General features: G+C 44.9%; 1 protein-coding gene and 1 non-coding gene across 2 annotated transcripts in view; one reads left to right on the forward strand and one right to left on the reverse strand.

Annotated features, from left to right (window-relative positions):
• Positions 1-790, reverse strand: part of RAB37 (RAB37, member RAS oncogene family) — a 67,781-nt gene extending 66,991 nt beyond the window's left edge. The window contains exon 1 of the mRNA NM_001193224.2: positions 719-790. Within this exon, the coding sequence (NP_001180153.2) occupies positions 719-790 (72 nt within the window). The remainder of the gene's footprint in view (positions 1-718) is intronic.
• A 9,355-nt stretch (positions 791-10,145) lies between these two features.
• Positions 10,146-10,224, forward strand: MIR2284AA-2 (microRNA mir-2284aa-2). Its single transcript, NR_107799.1, has one exon. It is a non-coding gene; the product is annotated as a microRNA mir-2284aa-2 (primary transcript).
• Positions 10,225-16,704: the final 6,480 nt, after the last annotated feature.

Raw genomic sequence — 16,704 nt, forward strand, 5'->3', positions numbered from 1 at the left:
TTGAAAAGTGTTGCCTAGAGAGAGGCTGCTACTTTTCCCCAACAATCCACTTCAAGAGGATGTTATTGATAATTTACATTACTGATAATTTAGTTATGTTACTGATAACTTAGTTATAAAAAATCTTGAATGAGAGAAGCAAGGGGTGAGTGTGAGCTATGAAATAAGCACTTTCAGGAAGCCATGAGTGAGTCCTGGCTGGAGGGCAGGTTTCCGGAGGTGCAAGGGAGTCTGGTTTGAAAAAAACAGTTTATTTTTGCTGCAGACCACTTCGAAGTTTAATTTCAGCCAAGCTGGCCAGGAATTCGGGTATTTGACTGCAACTACCAGACTTAATGGAACTGGAGTTTGGGAGGCAAGGGTGGAAGAACAAATGTATCCTTCCACAAGGGTTATGGAAGGCAAAAGTTCTTGAGGGTCACAGGGTTGAGAGTCAGGAGAGAGGATGTGAGAAAGGGACCCAAGTGATTTAAATGAATGAATGTAGCCCCTGACGATCTGAACCTCTCGCGGCGGCCCCTCCCCCGTGTACACGCATCTGTTTTAAGTAACAAACAGCATCAAGCAGAAAGGATTCCCCAGGCTCACAGAAACGGTCTAGTTTCTCTTTAAGTTCCAAAGCCAAGCGAAGGGAAGAGAGAACTGATGACGGCGCCCTCGCCCAGGATTGAGATGGGAGCCGGGGTGGGGGGTGGGGGTGACCCGAGGAGATCCTTACCTTATGCAGGACGTGCTCATGGAAGTCAGGGCCGGCTCCCCCTTGGTAGGAGTCGAGTCTCTGCAGGTCCATGCCCGGCTTGGAGCCCGCTGTTCCCCGCTCTCCCAGCGCTCTGCGTCAGCTCCGTCCGGTCTCCTAGGGGTGCAGCAGGCTCGGGTCTAACCTCCGCGGGCCGGCCGCATCCGGTTCAGCACTGGACAGCTCCCGCAGCCGCTGCGGCGCGGTACCCTGGGAGGAGGCGGCCTCTCCCTTCCAGGACCGCAGCGTTTCAGCACCAGGAACAGCGATACCGTCCCTGCGCGCCCAGGGCCAGAGTTCTGAGATCCCGTCCCCTGTCTCGTGACTCCAGGCTGTTGGGAGGGATGCAAGATTTCAGACTAGCCGGCAGTCCGTGCGAATCTCATTCAGCTACCGGATCCCGGGTCCCAGCGTCCCGGCTGCGTTCTCAGGGCATTGTGGTCCCGGGAGCTCACCGTTCCTGATTTTTAGTGACGGAGCATCCCTGTCACACCACGCAGCTCAGCTCTCCTCCTGTGGTTGCAGAGGCGAAGCCCAGCGGCGCTGGAGCCACTTCTCTTTGATCTCTAGACAGTTCCCTACAGAATGTATGAGGTCGACAGATGAGGGCCCAGAGGGGTCCCTGAAGTTTCTGAAATAATTTGCACAATTCTGCTTACCTGCATTTCCCTACAGAGAGGGTCCAGAGCTTAAATTACACTCTCTAGGATGCATATGTCCCCCTCCCCCAAACTTAAGAACACTTGTCTTGGGAAAGGCAGAAGGGTTTTTTGGTTCGGGCTCCAGAATTCGAATCATAACTCTGAAAATGATGGGCTTCCCTGGTGGCTCAGCTGGTAAAGAACCCGTCTGCAATGGGGAGACCTGGGTTCGATCCCTGGGTTGGGAAGATCCCCTGGAGAAGGGAAAGTCTCCCCACTCCAGTATTCATTCAGGCCTGGAGAATTCCATGGACTGTAATAGTCCATGGGGTCGAAAAGAGTTAGACATGGCTGACCGACTTTAAGAACAATTGGCTTGGGTAAGGCAGAAGGGTTGTTTGGTTAAGGGTATGGGCTCCAGAGTTCAAATCATAACTCTGAAAACGATAAGCTGTATAACCTCGGCAAGTTACTTAACTTCCCCTAAGCATCCACGAAGTGGAAATAATAATTGTACCTACATCATGGTGTTGTTCTGAGGTTTTAATAAGTTTATTCAAATAAAGAGCCTAGAACGGTGCCTGACATGTATTAGGAACTCAAAAAATGTTAGCTATTGTGTTTTCAGGACAAGGGGATGAGAACTCTGTCTACCTCTCCTAAACACTGGGAAAGTCCTGCTGCTGGGACCAGCAATTTGCAGACTTTTGTTACCACCTGAAAAAGTGAACATGAAGTTGACCCCTATGGGTACTGGGAGCTGAGATGTGGTCTCAGAGGTTATCCTCATATGATGACTTGGGCATTCAGCAAGCAACTACTTCATTAGACACAAATTCTATCACCACCAGCTTCTAGAGTCAATATAATATGGAAGGAAAGGGCCAGGCCTAAGATTAAAAGGGTGCATTTTACTTCTAGGTTTCAATTCCTTTTTTGGCTAGGTGGCTTTAACCAAACCACACAAGTCTTCTGGGATAGCTTATGTTTTCTCATCTGTAAAATAGGTGGAACAGTTTGTGCCTATCTCATTGGGCTTTTGTGAGGAGTAAATGAGACAACTATGTGAAAATATTTCTTTCTTTGTAAACTGTAAAACCAACCAAAGAAACAGAAATTTGATTTCCGACCTATTTTTCTGGGCTTCATGCCTTCTGGACCTTTTTGTAACATTAACATAATAATTTTTGAAAACATCTTGTTCTCACAGAAATTACATTTTGGATTGGTATGTTTTTAATATTTGGAGCTGCTCAAATGCCATTGGCAAGTACCTTTGTTACCTGAAAACTGGGTTTACCTCTTGGGGGAGTGTCTAACCAAAGACACAACCAAGCCAAAGGGTGGGAGAAAGAAGGGTTAATTACTTGCAGTAAGTAAGGAGAACACCAGGGGTCTTTCCCAAAGCAGTGTCTCCCCAAACAGCAAAATTGGGAGTTTTAAGCTAAGGGTGCTTGGGCTTCCCAGATGGCTCAGTGGTCAAGAATCTACTTGCTGATGCAGGAGACATAGGAGATGTGAGTTGGATTTCTGGGTTGGGTTCTATCTCTGGGTTGGGAAACTGCCCTGGAAGAGGAAATGGCAACCCACTCCAGTATTCTTGTCTGGGAAATCCCATGGACAGAGGAGCCTGGCAGGCTACAATCCATGGGGTCATAAAAGAGTCAGACATGACTTAGCAACTGAGCACAGCACAGCACAGCACAGCACAGCAAGGGTACATTTATATTCATGAAGGGGCTTGAGTAGAGGAGAATGCAGCATAGAATTGGGGCATAGACAGGGTCCAAGCTCTGCTGCTGCTGCTGCTAAGTCACTTCAGTCATGTCTGACTCTGTGTGACTCCATAGACGGCAGCCCACCAGGCTCCTCTGTCCATGGGATTTTCCAGGCAAGAGTACTGGCCAGGCTCTAGCTGACTGAAGACATAATGGTCAGCAAAGATCAGCATCATTATTCCTTAGGTTCCGGTTGGTCTGGTGGTTGATTGCTTTAGGGGGTTTGGATCTTGCAAAATAGCTCAAGAACATGCTTTAGGCTAACCTTACCTTCAAAACAGAACTGGCGGGTCTTCGTAACTGATAGTGTCTCTGATACAGTTAAGTTATCTCCCTGGGCTGGTATTAGCTAATGTTTCTTACATTCTTTTTTCCCCTTGAAATCACTACCTACTAATGAGACTCATTCTGCTAGGGTACTGACTGTGGCCAGGCTTAGATCACAAAATGGCTTAGGATTAGAATGCCTTTTTTTTATTTTTTAAAAAATTAATTAATTTATTTTAATTAGAGGCTAATTACTTTACAATGTTGTGGTGGTTTTTGCCATACACTGACATGAATAAGCCACGGGTGTACATGCTTCCCCCATCCCGAACCCTCCTCCCGCCTTCCTCCCCATCCCATCCTTCTGGGTTGTCCCAGTGCACCGGCTTTGAGTGCCCTGTTTCATACTTCGAACTTGGACTGGCGATCTGTTTCACATATGGTAATATACAAGTTTCAATGCTTTTCTCTCAAACCATCCCACCCTCGCCCTCTCCCACAGAATCCAAAAGACTGTTCTTTATATCTGTGTCTCTTTTGCTGTCTCACATATAGTGTCATCATTGCCATCTTTCTAAATTCCATATATATGCATTCATATACTATATTGGTGCTTTTCTTTCTGACTTACTTCACTCTGTATAATAGGCTCCAGTTTCAGCCACCTCATTAGAACTGATTCAAATGCATTCTTTTTAATAGCTGAGTAGTATTCCATTGTGTATATGTACTACAACTTTCTTATCCATTCGTCTGCCGATGGACATCTAGGTCGCTTCCACGTCCTAGCTATTGTAAACAGTGCTGCAATGAACATTGGGGTACATGTGTCTTTTTCAAAATGATTTCTTTTTATATCAAGAAAGCTTTGTCTGGTTCTCTTCCTCTGGGGACCCCCACTAATCCTATCTGCTTACATATCTGCAGACCTATCTCAGAAGAGTGATCCATTTTATGGGGCTCTCTGGTCTAAATTTTTTAGAGGTGACATTTTCTTACACTGCAATGAAATAAAACTCACTTTATGATGAGGTAAGGAAAAAAAATGACATATTTGTCCGCTTGTTTGGTCTCCTCCCTCCCCTTCAGTGTGTGTCACGCATTTGCAACGACCTCCTTAGAAGATAGCATTCCTTGTAATTTTGTAAGGGGTCATGATGACCCACAGCTTGCTTCGTGCGTGCAAATCTGGATTGTCTGAGCCATCAAATACATAATCTGAGGTACAGCCCTTTGTCTCAAAAACATATATATCAGTTCTTAGAGCTTTCTGAAAGACTGACTCCTGGGTTTAAATCCTTAGATTGTCTTTTTAAAAAAAAAAACATATTTCATTTATTTTATTTGGTTGCATTGAGTCTTAGTTACAGCATGTGGGATCTAGTTCCCCAACCAGGGATTGAACCCAGGCGTCCTCCATTGGGAACATAGAGTCTTAGCCTACTGGACCACCCAGGAAATCCCCTTAGATTGTCTTGAATAAAAGTATCTCAAACAGGGGCTCTGTAGCAATCTAGAAGGGTGGGATGGGGAGGGAAATGGGAGGGAGGGGACATGGATGTACCTATGGCTGATTCTTGTTGATGCTAGACAGAAAACAACAAAATTCTGTAAAGCAATTATCCTTCAGTAAATAAATAAATACAAATATCTGTTTCTTTCTTAGATCAACTATTAGGTTTTTTGCGGACAGCTGTCTCCATATGCTGAGGAAGTATTTATTTGCTCAGGGACTCTGAGGCCAGAGGGGCAACTGCCGTACACATCCAGCCAACTGCTCATTCCCCTTTCTGGGGTTTGCCTCTTGGCCCAGACCCCCTCTGCTGGGAAATGGTGTTCGAATTCTGCTAGGGCATGTGGTTCCAAGTTTCTTCTTTCAGCCCTTGATTTCAGGATCTGTTGCATTCTCTATGCTCAGTTCTCTTGCTTTATCTGCGCAAAACTTCAGTGATCAGCAGTGCTGAGATATGTGAGTTCAGTGGTCAGCTTCCCCTTTGCTTTCACGGTTTACAATCCACATTTTTATATCAATGGCAGGTTATGTCCACTCTGAGAAATTTGTCTCTATCAGCATCTCCCTGTTAGATGGGATTCTTAAGAACACTCATTTACATTTTATCTATTTTATTAAAATTTTTTTTGTTTTGGCTGTGCCTCATGGCTTGTGGGATCTTCTTCCCTGACCAGGGATAGAACCTGGGTTCACGGTAGTGAAGGCAAGACTCCTGACCACTGGACAACCGGGGAACTCCCTCATTTACATTTTAATAGGGAACTTTCGGTCCTTTGTCTGGGAACAGCAATTACTTTTGGTGGGTTCCCTTTCCATGTCTATCATGACTGAACGAAGTTTAAGAATTTTTATTTTTTTCATTTCATCTCAAAAATTGTAAACAAAGCAATAAATGCCTGTAAGTCAAAATACAGAATGATATATTCAATTAAAAAAATAAAAAGGAAAATATAATGGTAGGAAAGGGCTCTTCTCTCAACTTCCAATCTCTCTCCTCTCAGGCAAACCTTATTTTTAGCTCTTTCCCATTTTAGCTCCTTCGATGCCAATTTTATGTTTATCAACCACAAACACTTTGTGTTGGCTTGTGCCCCGATATTTCCTCTGCTCATCCTTCTTCATATAGTTATGTCACTGTCTTCCGTTCTTTCGCTACCATTTCGTACAACAGACCGAAACCTCCATTTCTTGCCTCATTAGCCATAGATTGTATCTTTTTAGTCCCCAAGATGTAAGATGAAGAATTAGCACCCCTATCCTTCCTTTTGCCTTGCTTCCCCTTACATTTCCCAAACTGTATCAGATATACTTTTATAAAGCCCTTTATTTTAGATTATTTTATGCTGATAGGAGCTTGCACAGAGTGTAGAGTTCTTGTATATGCCATGCCCAGTTTCCTTTACTATTCACAGTTGCATATCTGTCACAATTATGAACCAGTATGGCAGCCCACTCCAGTCTTCTTGCCTGGAGAATCCCATGGACAGAGGAGCCGGGCAGGCTACAGCCCATGGGGTCACAAAGAGTCGGACACGACTTAGTGCACTGTCTCTGTCTCTCATTGATGTATTGTCTTTAACTACAACGCATACTTTATTTTGGAGAAGGCAATGGCACCCCACTCCAGTACTCTTGCCTGAAAAATCCCATGGACAGAGGAGCCTGGTAGGCTGTAGTCCATGGGGTCTCGAAGAGTCAGACACGACTGAGTGACTTCACTTTCACTTTTCACTTTCATGCATTGGAGAAGGAAATGGCAACCCACTCCAGTGTTCTTGCCTGGAGAATCCCAGGGATGGCAGAGCCTGGTGGGCTGCCTGCCGTCTATGGGGTCGCACAGAGTCGGAGACGACTGAAGCGACTTAGCAGCTTAGCAGCATACTTTATTTGTATATCCTTTTTTGTTTTTGTTTTTTTTTAACCTAAAGTCCTCATTCTGTTCTAGTATCCAATCCAGGACATTTCATTGCACTGAACCGTTGTGCTTCCTTAGGCTTCTTTGGACTGTGAGAGTTTCTCAAACTTGCTTTATTTTTGATGACCTTTTGAGGAGTTATCGGTCAGGTATTTGGTGAAATGTCTTTCAATTTGGATTTGTCTGACATTTTTCTCATGGTTAGAATGGGATTATGTCATTATCAATGCATCACATCCAAAGAATGTATTATCAGTATGACTTATTGATGGCGTAAACCCGGATCATCCGACTGAGGTTGTGTTTGACAGCTTTACCCACTGATGTTTATCTCCTCTTTGACATTCTTCTTCTTCTTTTTGGAGCACTTCCTTCTTTCTGGAAATTCCTAGGATTCAAGTATCCTAGCTGTAGAGTTATCTTGTGTATTTCTTTCCCCCTCTTTTTATTGAAGTATAGTTGATTTACAAAGCTATGCTTGTTTCAAGTGTACAGCAAAGTGATTATACACACACACACACACACACACACACAATCAAAGTCAGAGTCTTTTCCATTGTACATTATTATTATAAGATATTAAATATAGTTCTCTGTGCTATACAGTAGGACCTTGTTGTTCATCTATTTTATAGTCAGCAGTGTGTATTTGTTAATTACAGTTATCATATACATTTCTGCCCAGACTTAGAATCAGTCATTTCTCCAAGAACCCCTGGTCCATTTTGTTGGAGAAAATATTTGGACCAAGATCTGGGTGCTTGATATGTTCATTGCTACTGGGATATTATCAGATGTACTGTTGCTTGTAAAGTTTCTCAGCTGACAGAAGGAATGTATTTTATGTAATCATACTTATATAATATGTAAATATATTATAATGTTTTTGACTCTTTATAGACTTATTCTGAAATTTGAATCCTTTTCCAAACCGTGGATTTTTTTACCACTTAGCCACCAAGGAAGCCCATTTAAACTGCTATATTTAGGCAATACAGTTTACTTGCAGAGCCAGATAATATATTACTATTATGTTTTCATTTCATTTCCAAAGGTTTACATCACCACACTCAGAAAGATTGTTCTTATATACCCCCATTGCTCAAAATCGTGCATTGTTTTAATCTGTCCCTTGTCTCTTTGTGTATTTGTTATTTTCTCTGATGTTTGTGATTGCTTTTCTTTTTGCTTTTTGAAAGAGGGGCCCTTGTGGCTCAGCTGGTAAAGAATCCTGCTGCAAGGTGGGAGATCTGGGTTCAATCCCTGGGTTGGGAAGATCCCCTGGAGAAGGGAAAGGCTACCCACTGCAGTATTCTGGCTTGGAGAGTTCCATGGACTGTATAGTTTATGGGGTCTCAAAGAGTTGGACCTGACCGAGCGACTTTCACTATCTTTATTATACCTCCCAGATCTTCCATCTTTTTACTTCTCTTTTTCTGTGGTATTCATTCCATTTCTTTCTTGAATCTCAGTGACTTCCTGGTCTGATATGTGCTGCTTCCTTTGTATTTAGATAACGACTTTCTCATATTTCCTTTTCCTTGAGTGTGTCTAATTGCTTTTAAAAATTGGATTCTGGGACTTCCCTGGTGGTCCAGCCGTTAGGAATCTGCCTGCCAACGCAGGGGACATGGGTTTGATCCCTCGTCTGGAAAGATTCCACATGCCTTGGGGCAGCTAAGCCCTGAGCCGCAACTACTGAAGCCTTCACACCTGGAACCTGTGCTCCACGGACAGGGAGGCCAGCTCGCCACAACTAGTGTAACCCCCCTCTGCAGCTAGGGAAAGCCCACGTGCGCGGCGAAGACACAGCGCAGCCCAGAAATAAATTGGCGGAATTCCAGGCCTTCATCGTGGGCTCAAGGCTTGTTTTCCGAGTTCTCTTCTGTGTTATCTCATAACGTCTGTGCTTTAGGACTTTATTTTCCCGTTCCAAGCTGAGCTGGTTGCTTTCTGGGCCTGCTGCGTAGCTGTAACTCTGGTGTTTTAGTTTTATTTCTATGTGGACTCAGTATTTCCCATGAGTCATACTTTCCTCTTTGTCAGCTTACTCCTTCGAGAACTTGGTTTGCTTTTCTTGAGGAAGTTTCTTGAGAATGTACTCAAATAACTTCTTAAGAAAGGGGGCATGGGAGGTGAACTTCCTGAGTCTTGACGTATCTGAAAAAGTGTTTGTTCTAACCTTACTCAATCTCAGCTCAATTTGGAATTCCAGGTGAGGTCTATTTCCCCCAAGTTTGAAGACATTACTACATCGTTTTCCAGTTCACTAATGGGAGTTAGTATTGCTAACTGGAAGTGTTGCCAGACTAATTCCTCAGCTATGGAAATGGCCTGTTTTATTACTTGTTTTTCTTTGGCAACTCTTAGGATCTTTCTTTTTTTTTTTTATATTTATTTATTTATTTGGCTGAGCTGAACCTCAGGTGGGGATTAAATGGCAGCTCCATTTTGGGTCTCGAAGGAAATAATCTATAAGCCACAGTAATAAAAGTGAAACAGGAGGATTCTGAGACAGGTGGATTTGAAAGAAACATTCCCAATAAAACTCCATGATGATTTAATGTTGCATAAAGTTGTGAAAGGAGGAGACAGGATGGCCTTTCTAGCATAAAGGATGCAGCAACACTGGTCCTCTCGTGAAGCGCTTGGCACAGCTCCCGTGATCAAGCTCTGGGCTCTTGGAGCGAGTGAGAAATTCACTATAGGAAAGAGCCACCTGTGTATGGTGTACGCAGCCACCTGTCCTTCCCCCCAAATCTCCTTGTGTATGGTGTACGCAGCCACCTGTTCTTCCCCCCAAATCTCCCTGTATATGGTATACGCAGCCATCTGTCCTTCCCCCCAAATCTCCCTGTATATGGTATACGCAGCCACCTGTCCTTCCCCCCAAATCTCCCTGTATATGGTATACGCAGCCACCTGTCCTTCCCCCCAAATCTCCCCCTCCCCCCAGCAAGCTGGGTGAGGATGGAGGTTATGAATCATACCGACCTGGGAGGAACAATGGGGCTGTCTCCTCCCTTGGGGCTTTGGAGAATATCTCTCATTCATTCATTCTTGGCCAGGTGCTGTACCAAGTGCTGGAGATAAATAGATTGAAGACCCTCTGGCTTCCTGCCTGTGAAGAGTTGACAGTCTACTAGTGACTAACAGATGCAGAGATAGCACAGCAGGTGAGAAGGGCCATGATGGGCTGTCAGGGAGGTAGTGTAGCGCTGGAACCGGCAGACCCGGAGCTGAATCCCAGCTCTGCCATTTTTTTTTTTTTTTTAATCTGGATGACACTATTATTGGGTTGGCCAAAAAAAGTTTGTTTGGGTTTTCCTGTAAGCTGGTATGGAAAACCTGAAACAAACTTTTTAGCCAACCCATATTTCACTTTTGCTAAACTTCACTTCCCTCCTTCATGCGATTGTCATGAGGATGAAATGAAATAAGGCACAGGAAATGCTCATCCCATGACCTGATATATATTGAGAATAATAATACTGAGAATGAGTGCTGCAGGTCTGGAGAAGATGGTGATCAATTCTCTCTGCCTGGAGATGAGGGAGGCGGGAAGGATTTCACCCAGGAAGGGATCTCCAAGCATCGACTCTTCCTTTCTGAGAAAGGCCCCCAACTGGTATCTTCCCCTCTCCCAGCACACCAAGGAATCACACCTTTGACAACTGACAAGAGCTTCCAATAAGGGAAATTCACTCTAAAGCCATCGCGGTAACTTATCTCAAAACCATAGTTTTGCTGCCTTGGCTTCTCTTAGCTTCTCTACTGGATGTTCTCTGGGAGATACAGGGATGAATAATGAATGCGTCTGTTTTATGGCCACCATCTGTCAGTCTCCTTTGCAGGTACTGTCTAATTTAATCTAACCCAATAATCCTTTGGAGGAGGCTCTTCTTCTGGTTTTATAGATGGTGGGAGTGAGCTGGTTCAGGGATGTTAAATTAATCACTGAGATCTTGCAGATATCGGACAGAACCAGATTCAGTCCTGCAGAGTGGCCCCAAGCTGATATGCATCCCACATCCTGCAGCTGCCTCATTTGCATAGAATCATCAGTCAAGAGTTGTGGTTCAGAAAGGGAGCGGGTGACTCACTCAGCACTTTAAGCTCCTTTGCTGTAAAAACTCTCTGACATGCAGGGCTTTTTCTAAGTTCCAACCTTTCCTGCCACTCCGTCGGGTTCAGGGAGGAAAAGCTAAGAGGGTTTGCCCTTCCGGGGCTACAGACATGCTGGTGGTCTTGCCACTTCTGTTCCAGCACCCCCATTCCGGGCACATACAGGGGACTGCCGCCAAGCGCTGGGCAGAGTCCCATTGCCTCTGTTCCCTGGAATCTGGGTAAGTGTGACAGCCCCTATGGCCAGGATCCATAAGCTGGGGGTCTTTCTATCAGTCATCCACACTGGAGCGCTCTTCTGTCTCGTGCACAGGCCAGCTGCACAGACCAAGAGACTCAAGGAGCATCTGGGCAGGCTCCTCTACTGAGCTCAAAGCTCTCTGTAACTCACTGTCTCCTCCTTGTGGACATTTGTCCCTAGCGGGGACAGCCAGGAAGGTAAGGACCCCTGATGAAGTCGATGGGCCCCCTTACGACTCTAGCCTCATATCTGGGTCTCATTACTCTGGCAACACTCACAGGTGGAAACACATTCTGGGGACATTCTTGCAGAGCAGGAACAGATGTCAGACCTGCAGTGTCCTTACCCATCAGTGGCTTAGATGGTGAAGAATCCACCTGCAATGCAGGAGACCTGGGTTTGATCCCTGGTTCAGGAAGATCCCCAGGAGAATGGAAAGGCAACCCACTCCAGTAGTCTTGCCTGGAAAATCCTATGGACAGAGGAGCCTGGTGTGCTATATAGTCCACGGGGTTGCCAAAGAGTCGGACACAACTTAGCAACAAACAACAACTTGGCTGTGAGGATTAACAAGTGGTCTTATCCATAGTTAGTAGCAGGTGTGTGTTGTACACCTCTTTGTAGGAGGCATAATATTTTGAGGGTCTTTCTTTGCTGAAATCACACACCACCTGGCCACGATCCTATGCCAGCAGGCCCTCTTATGCAGTCTGCCACCTGCTTGCAGGGATCAGCAGATTCAATTTCAGGTATTTTTCAGAAGAGGCAGAAGGTACTCTGGGCCCCTAGGTGCTGTCTCTCCTTTGTGATTTTTCTCCTCAAGGCACAAAACTGAACATCAGAACTGGGAAGAGGAAAATTCAGTCCCCCCTTCCAAGAGCTGATGATGCAAGGATCTCCAACTATTTATTCATCTAGTAACCTATTTTTCCTTTCAGTTGAACTTCAGGCTGCACAGAATTGGGATAATCAAAGCAATGTGTTCTAGCACATTCATCCATGAATGGTTCCCACCCTCTCTTCCTTCCCTCTTTCCTTCTTTTATTATAATGCAATAAGAACATGCAAACCCAAACCAAAGGCTAGGACCTTGACAATGATCTATATGCAATCATATTCCCCTTCCCCCAGCCCACCCATAATTTTGTCTCCTGCATCTGAGGTTATGATAATCCTGATTCCTGTGTCCATCACTCCCTTCTTTCCTTTTTCAGATAGTCCCATTGTATCTATATGCATTTCTCAAAATACATTGTTAAAATTTTAGTCTCTTTTGACTTAAGATTATATTGCTAAGATTCTTCTATATTTTGCTTGTTGCTGTGGTTCATTGTTTTGATTGCTCTGTGTGTTTGATTGAATGAAGAGCCCACATGTTTTTTTCATCCCTTCCATTGAAGGAAGTGATTAAAAAGCAGAGACATCACATCTGTATAGTCAAAGCTATGGCTTTTCCAGTAGCAGGCACGGGTGTGAGAGTTGGACCATAAAGAAGGGTAAGCACCAAAGAATTGATGCTTTCGAACTGTGGTGCTGGAGAAGACTCTTGAGAGCCCCCTGGACTGTAAGGAGATCAAACCAGTCAACCAGAAAGGAAATGAGTCCTGAATATTCACTGGAAGGACTGAGGCTGAAGCCGAAACTCCAGTACTTTGGCCACCTGATGTGAAGAACTGACTCACTGGAAAAGACCCTGATGCTGGGAAAGACTGAGGGCAGGAGAAGGGGGCGACAGAGGATGAGATGGTTGGATGGCATCACAGACTCAATGGACATGAATTTGAGCAAACTCTGGGAGATAGTGAAGGACAGGGAAGACCGGTGTGTGGCAGTCCATGGGGTTGCAAAGAATTGGACACGACTGAACAACATCAACAAACTGACTTGGCTCTTGAGGTCTCAGTTTCCCTGTGGGCTCTGGTAATCATACTGAGCTCTGAGGCTTTTGTGTGGTTGAGATAATCCATAAATCCCTGTGCTGGTTTTTGGCGCACAGTAGGCACTGCTATTATTAACCTGGGCTGTAGTGTTAGCTCCTTACATAGACTGAGTTTCAAATTCTGGATTTGGAAGGAGGGTGTCTACTAATAGTTTTCATACAGACTTCTGGTGAGTTTCCTTAGAATTGGGGGGGGCGGATTGGGTGCCCTTATCAAAAATGCAGATTTCCCCAGACTTTCTGAATCAGGATCTCTTGGAAGTAAGGCTTGGGAATTTGTTATTATAAAGTTCTATGATGACTCTATGGAGAAGGAAACGGCAACCCACTCCAGTATTCTTGCCTGGGAAATCCCATGGATGGAAAAGCCTGACAGGCTGCAGTTCACGGAGTTGCAGAGAGCTGGACACAACTTAGAGACTAAACAAACCAAACAACAAAAAAAGATGACTCATACATGAGGACAAGTTTAGGAGCTACTGAATAGAGTTGGGTAGAGAGGAATTAAGGGAGAAGAAAGGAAGAGAGGAAAGGGAAAAGGAGAGTAAAGAGTAACTCTCAAATTAATGGTTCAACGTGGAAAGTCCTTGATTCAGAGAGACTATGCCTTTCCACCTGATATTTCAGAAGTGGGAACAGATGGGAGGTCTTATTTCAACTACTTGCTCTAAAATCCAGGCAGGGACAGGGACAAAAATACTTCCCTCAACGGGGAGCTCATGACACAGGGCAGGACAGTCAGGTGCGTGTCAGCGGCCTGACACCTCCCGGCCACATGAGAAGTGAGGTCACAGCACTGCCTGTGGCTAGACTCGAGGTGCCACCTACATGCAAGACGAGCTCTGAGGGTGGGACTTTGGTCTCAGGCTCATCTCACCTCCGGGAGGTCAGGGTAGGTGTCAGAGCTGTCTTGTCCTGTCTTATCAGCTGCTGCATTGCAGTCTGCCAGGTGATCACTGGCTGTGAGACACACTAAATAAAGTCACTCTGAATAATTTCCCAGAGTCTGGCACCGTCTCTTTCTGTTATATATCAAGTCATTACATGACCTCATTGCCAGCCCTGTGCTTTTCCCATTGAAGGAGCAATCCAGATTTCAGGGAGGAGTCCTGGGGACAAGGGGGCAGCCAACTGAATGTTGCAGCTGTCTGGAACTGATGCTTGATCCAAGCAATGGCTGCACCTGAAAACACGATTCAATTAGGACTTTGTTTCCTTCGGAGAAGTGGGGAAGAATCTTGGTGGGAATGGAGGCAGATGGTGGTAGACACAGAAGCAGAGATTTTCTTTGTGGAAGGTCCTAAGAAAGGGGCTGGCTGAGGGGGGCTGGTCTCTGTCACCTATTATCTCCTTCTGGGTAATTGACATCTTTATACTGCGTCCGCTAGTGGGAAGGTAGTAGAAAGAATGGGTGAGAATATGAGCTTTGGGTCAGATCTGTGCAATTTGTGACAATATATATTAGCTATTATTATTAGAAATAATTTATTATATTGCACAGCATAGGTGTTTGATGCAATGGTTGACTGCTTAATGGGAAGCTGCACGCAAAGGGTTTAGCATCAAAGGATATCCACTCCATACGCCCGTGTTGGCTTCTTCATTGCCTCCTTCAAAGCACCCAAAGCTGTGTCCTACTCCCTGGACAAATAGTGATTAAATAAACATGCAATGACAAAGCACAGACAATAAGCACGCTTGGTCTGTGTGGAGACTCCACCCTGGACTCAGAAATTGGCTTGGGTTTAAGAGAAGGCGTTTTGGGCATCTTTGTTTATCATGAAAGCACTGGCTTCTGTTTTCCCTCTTATCTCGAGATGCTTTCAGGCACGTGAGAAGCAATCATCAATCAACATTTACTCATCAGACACTGCCCTGTGCCGGGCGACAGAAGCCACTTTATCAACCTCTCAATTTAGTTTCTGTGTCAGGTGGAAGCCCAACAAGAAAGATTTTCCCTATCCACTAGTTCCTGCTTCTGCTGCTTTTTGGAAAACCAACTCTCTGTTCAAAAATGGGGAGGGAGGAGAGAGGAGGGTTCAGGATGGGGAACACATGTATACCTGTGGCGGATTCATTTTGATATTTGGCAAAACTAACACAATATTGTAAAGTTTAAAAATAAAATAAAATTAAAAAAATAAAATGTAAAAAAAAAAAAAAAAGCCAAACAAGCAGTCAAAGAAAAAAAAATAAGGGTATTTGGGGGTCATTTTCTTGGAATTTTGGAGATGAAGGGATACAAAATTAGCTGTCAAAGGAAAGTGGTCATGATGTATAAAAGGGACAATTTGTATAAAAAGATCTCAAGTTCAGAAAAATAGTACATTCAGACTAAACAGGGAAGTCCTGTTACCAGAAACGACTTTCCTGGTGGCTCAGGGTAAAGAGCCCGCCTGTCAACCCAAGAGACACAGGCTCCATCCCTGGGTCAGGAAGATCCCCTGGAGAAGGAAATGGCAACTCACTCCTGTATTCTTGCCTGGGAAGTCCCATGGATAGAGGAGCCAGGCAGATTATAGTTCATGGGCTCACAAAGAATTGGACACAACTGAGCAGCTAAACAACAACATTGTTACCAGACCATTAGCAGTAAGATAATGAGATAATGGTGATTTTTATTTTCTCAGTATTCTGCATCTTATAAAATTCCTATAGTGAGTATATTACATTTAAATCAGGGAACAAAAATTAAAAATAGAAAAAAAAACACACTAAAGAAATTTTCTTAAGCTGTGTGGGGAACACACAACACAAATATTTTTGTAGGTTGCAGAACCTCTTATTTAAATAAAATTTCATCTGTAAGATACCTCAATTGGAGCAGGAAGCTCCCTGGGGGCTGGCTCCTTCTGTCCTGCCCTCCAAGACCTAGACACGGCGGAGGCGGGCCAGGACCTCAGGAGGGCGCTCTGGGGTCCGGTGCCCTCATGGGTCTGGTTTCCTCCTTCTGCAGGTGGGAACCCTTAGGCCTGGGAGGAATGGCAGAAACGGAATAGACTCTGCACTTGCAACTTCTTACCGGTCCCCCGCCCCCATATACTGTCTTTTCCTTCCAGTTTCCTTCCAGTTTGTTTTTTATCCCCCCTTAAGTCTCTCGATGCTCTAGTGCGTGAGCACGTGTGTGTTCTCAGTTGTGTGCAATTGTGCGACCCCATGGACTGTAGCCCGCCAGGCTCCTCTCTCCAGGGGGTTTTCCAGGCGAGAATCCTGGAGTGAGTTGCCATTTCCTCCTACAGGGGATCTTCCCAACCAAGGATTGAACCCAGGTCCCCTGTATTGAAGGGCAGATTCCTAACCACTGAACCACCAGAGAAGTACCTGTGGCAGTATTCTCAGGCTGCTTTGTCTTCTCTAGACTACAACTCACCAGGCTGGCTGTTGGAAAACTCTTATTTTCCAGCAGGTGGCGCTACCGCTCAAGTTTGTTTTTCGTTCCCCGCAGAGCCCAGCCTGTTTTCCGAGTGCCCTCCCTCCCTGTCTCCCGGGGCTCGGAGGTACTCTCTGCAGAGTAGAGGAAGAGTGGGTTTAACCCTCAGTGAGCTGGGC

This window comes from Bos taurus, chromosome 19 (genome assembly GCF_002263795.3).
Source record: "Bos taurus isolate L1 Dominette 01449 registration number 42190680 breed Hereford chromosome 19, ARS-UCD2.0, whole genome shotgun sequence".
NCBI classification, from domain to species: domain Eukaryota; kingdom Metazoa; phylum Chordata; class Mammalia; order Artiodactyla; family Bovidae; genus Bos; species Bos taurus.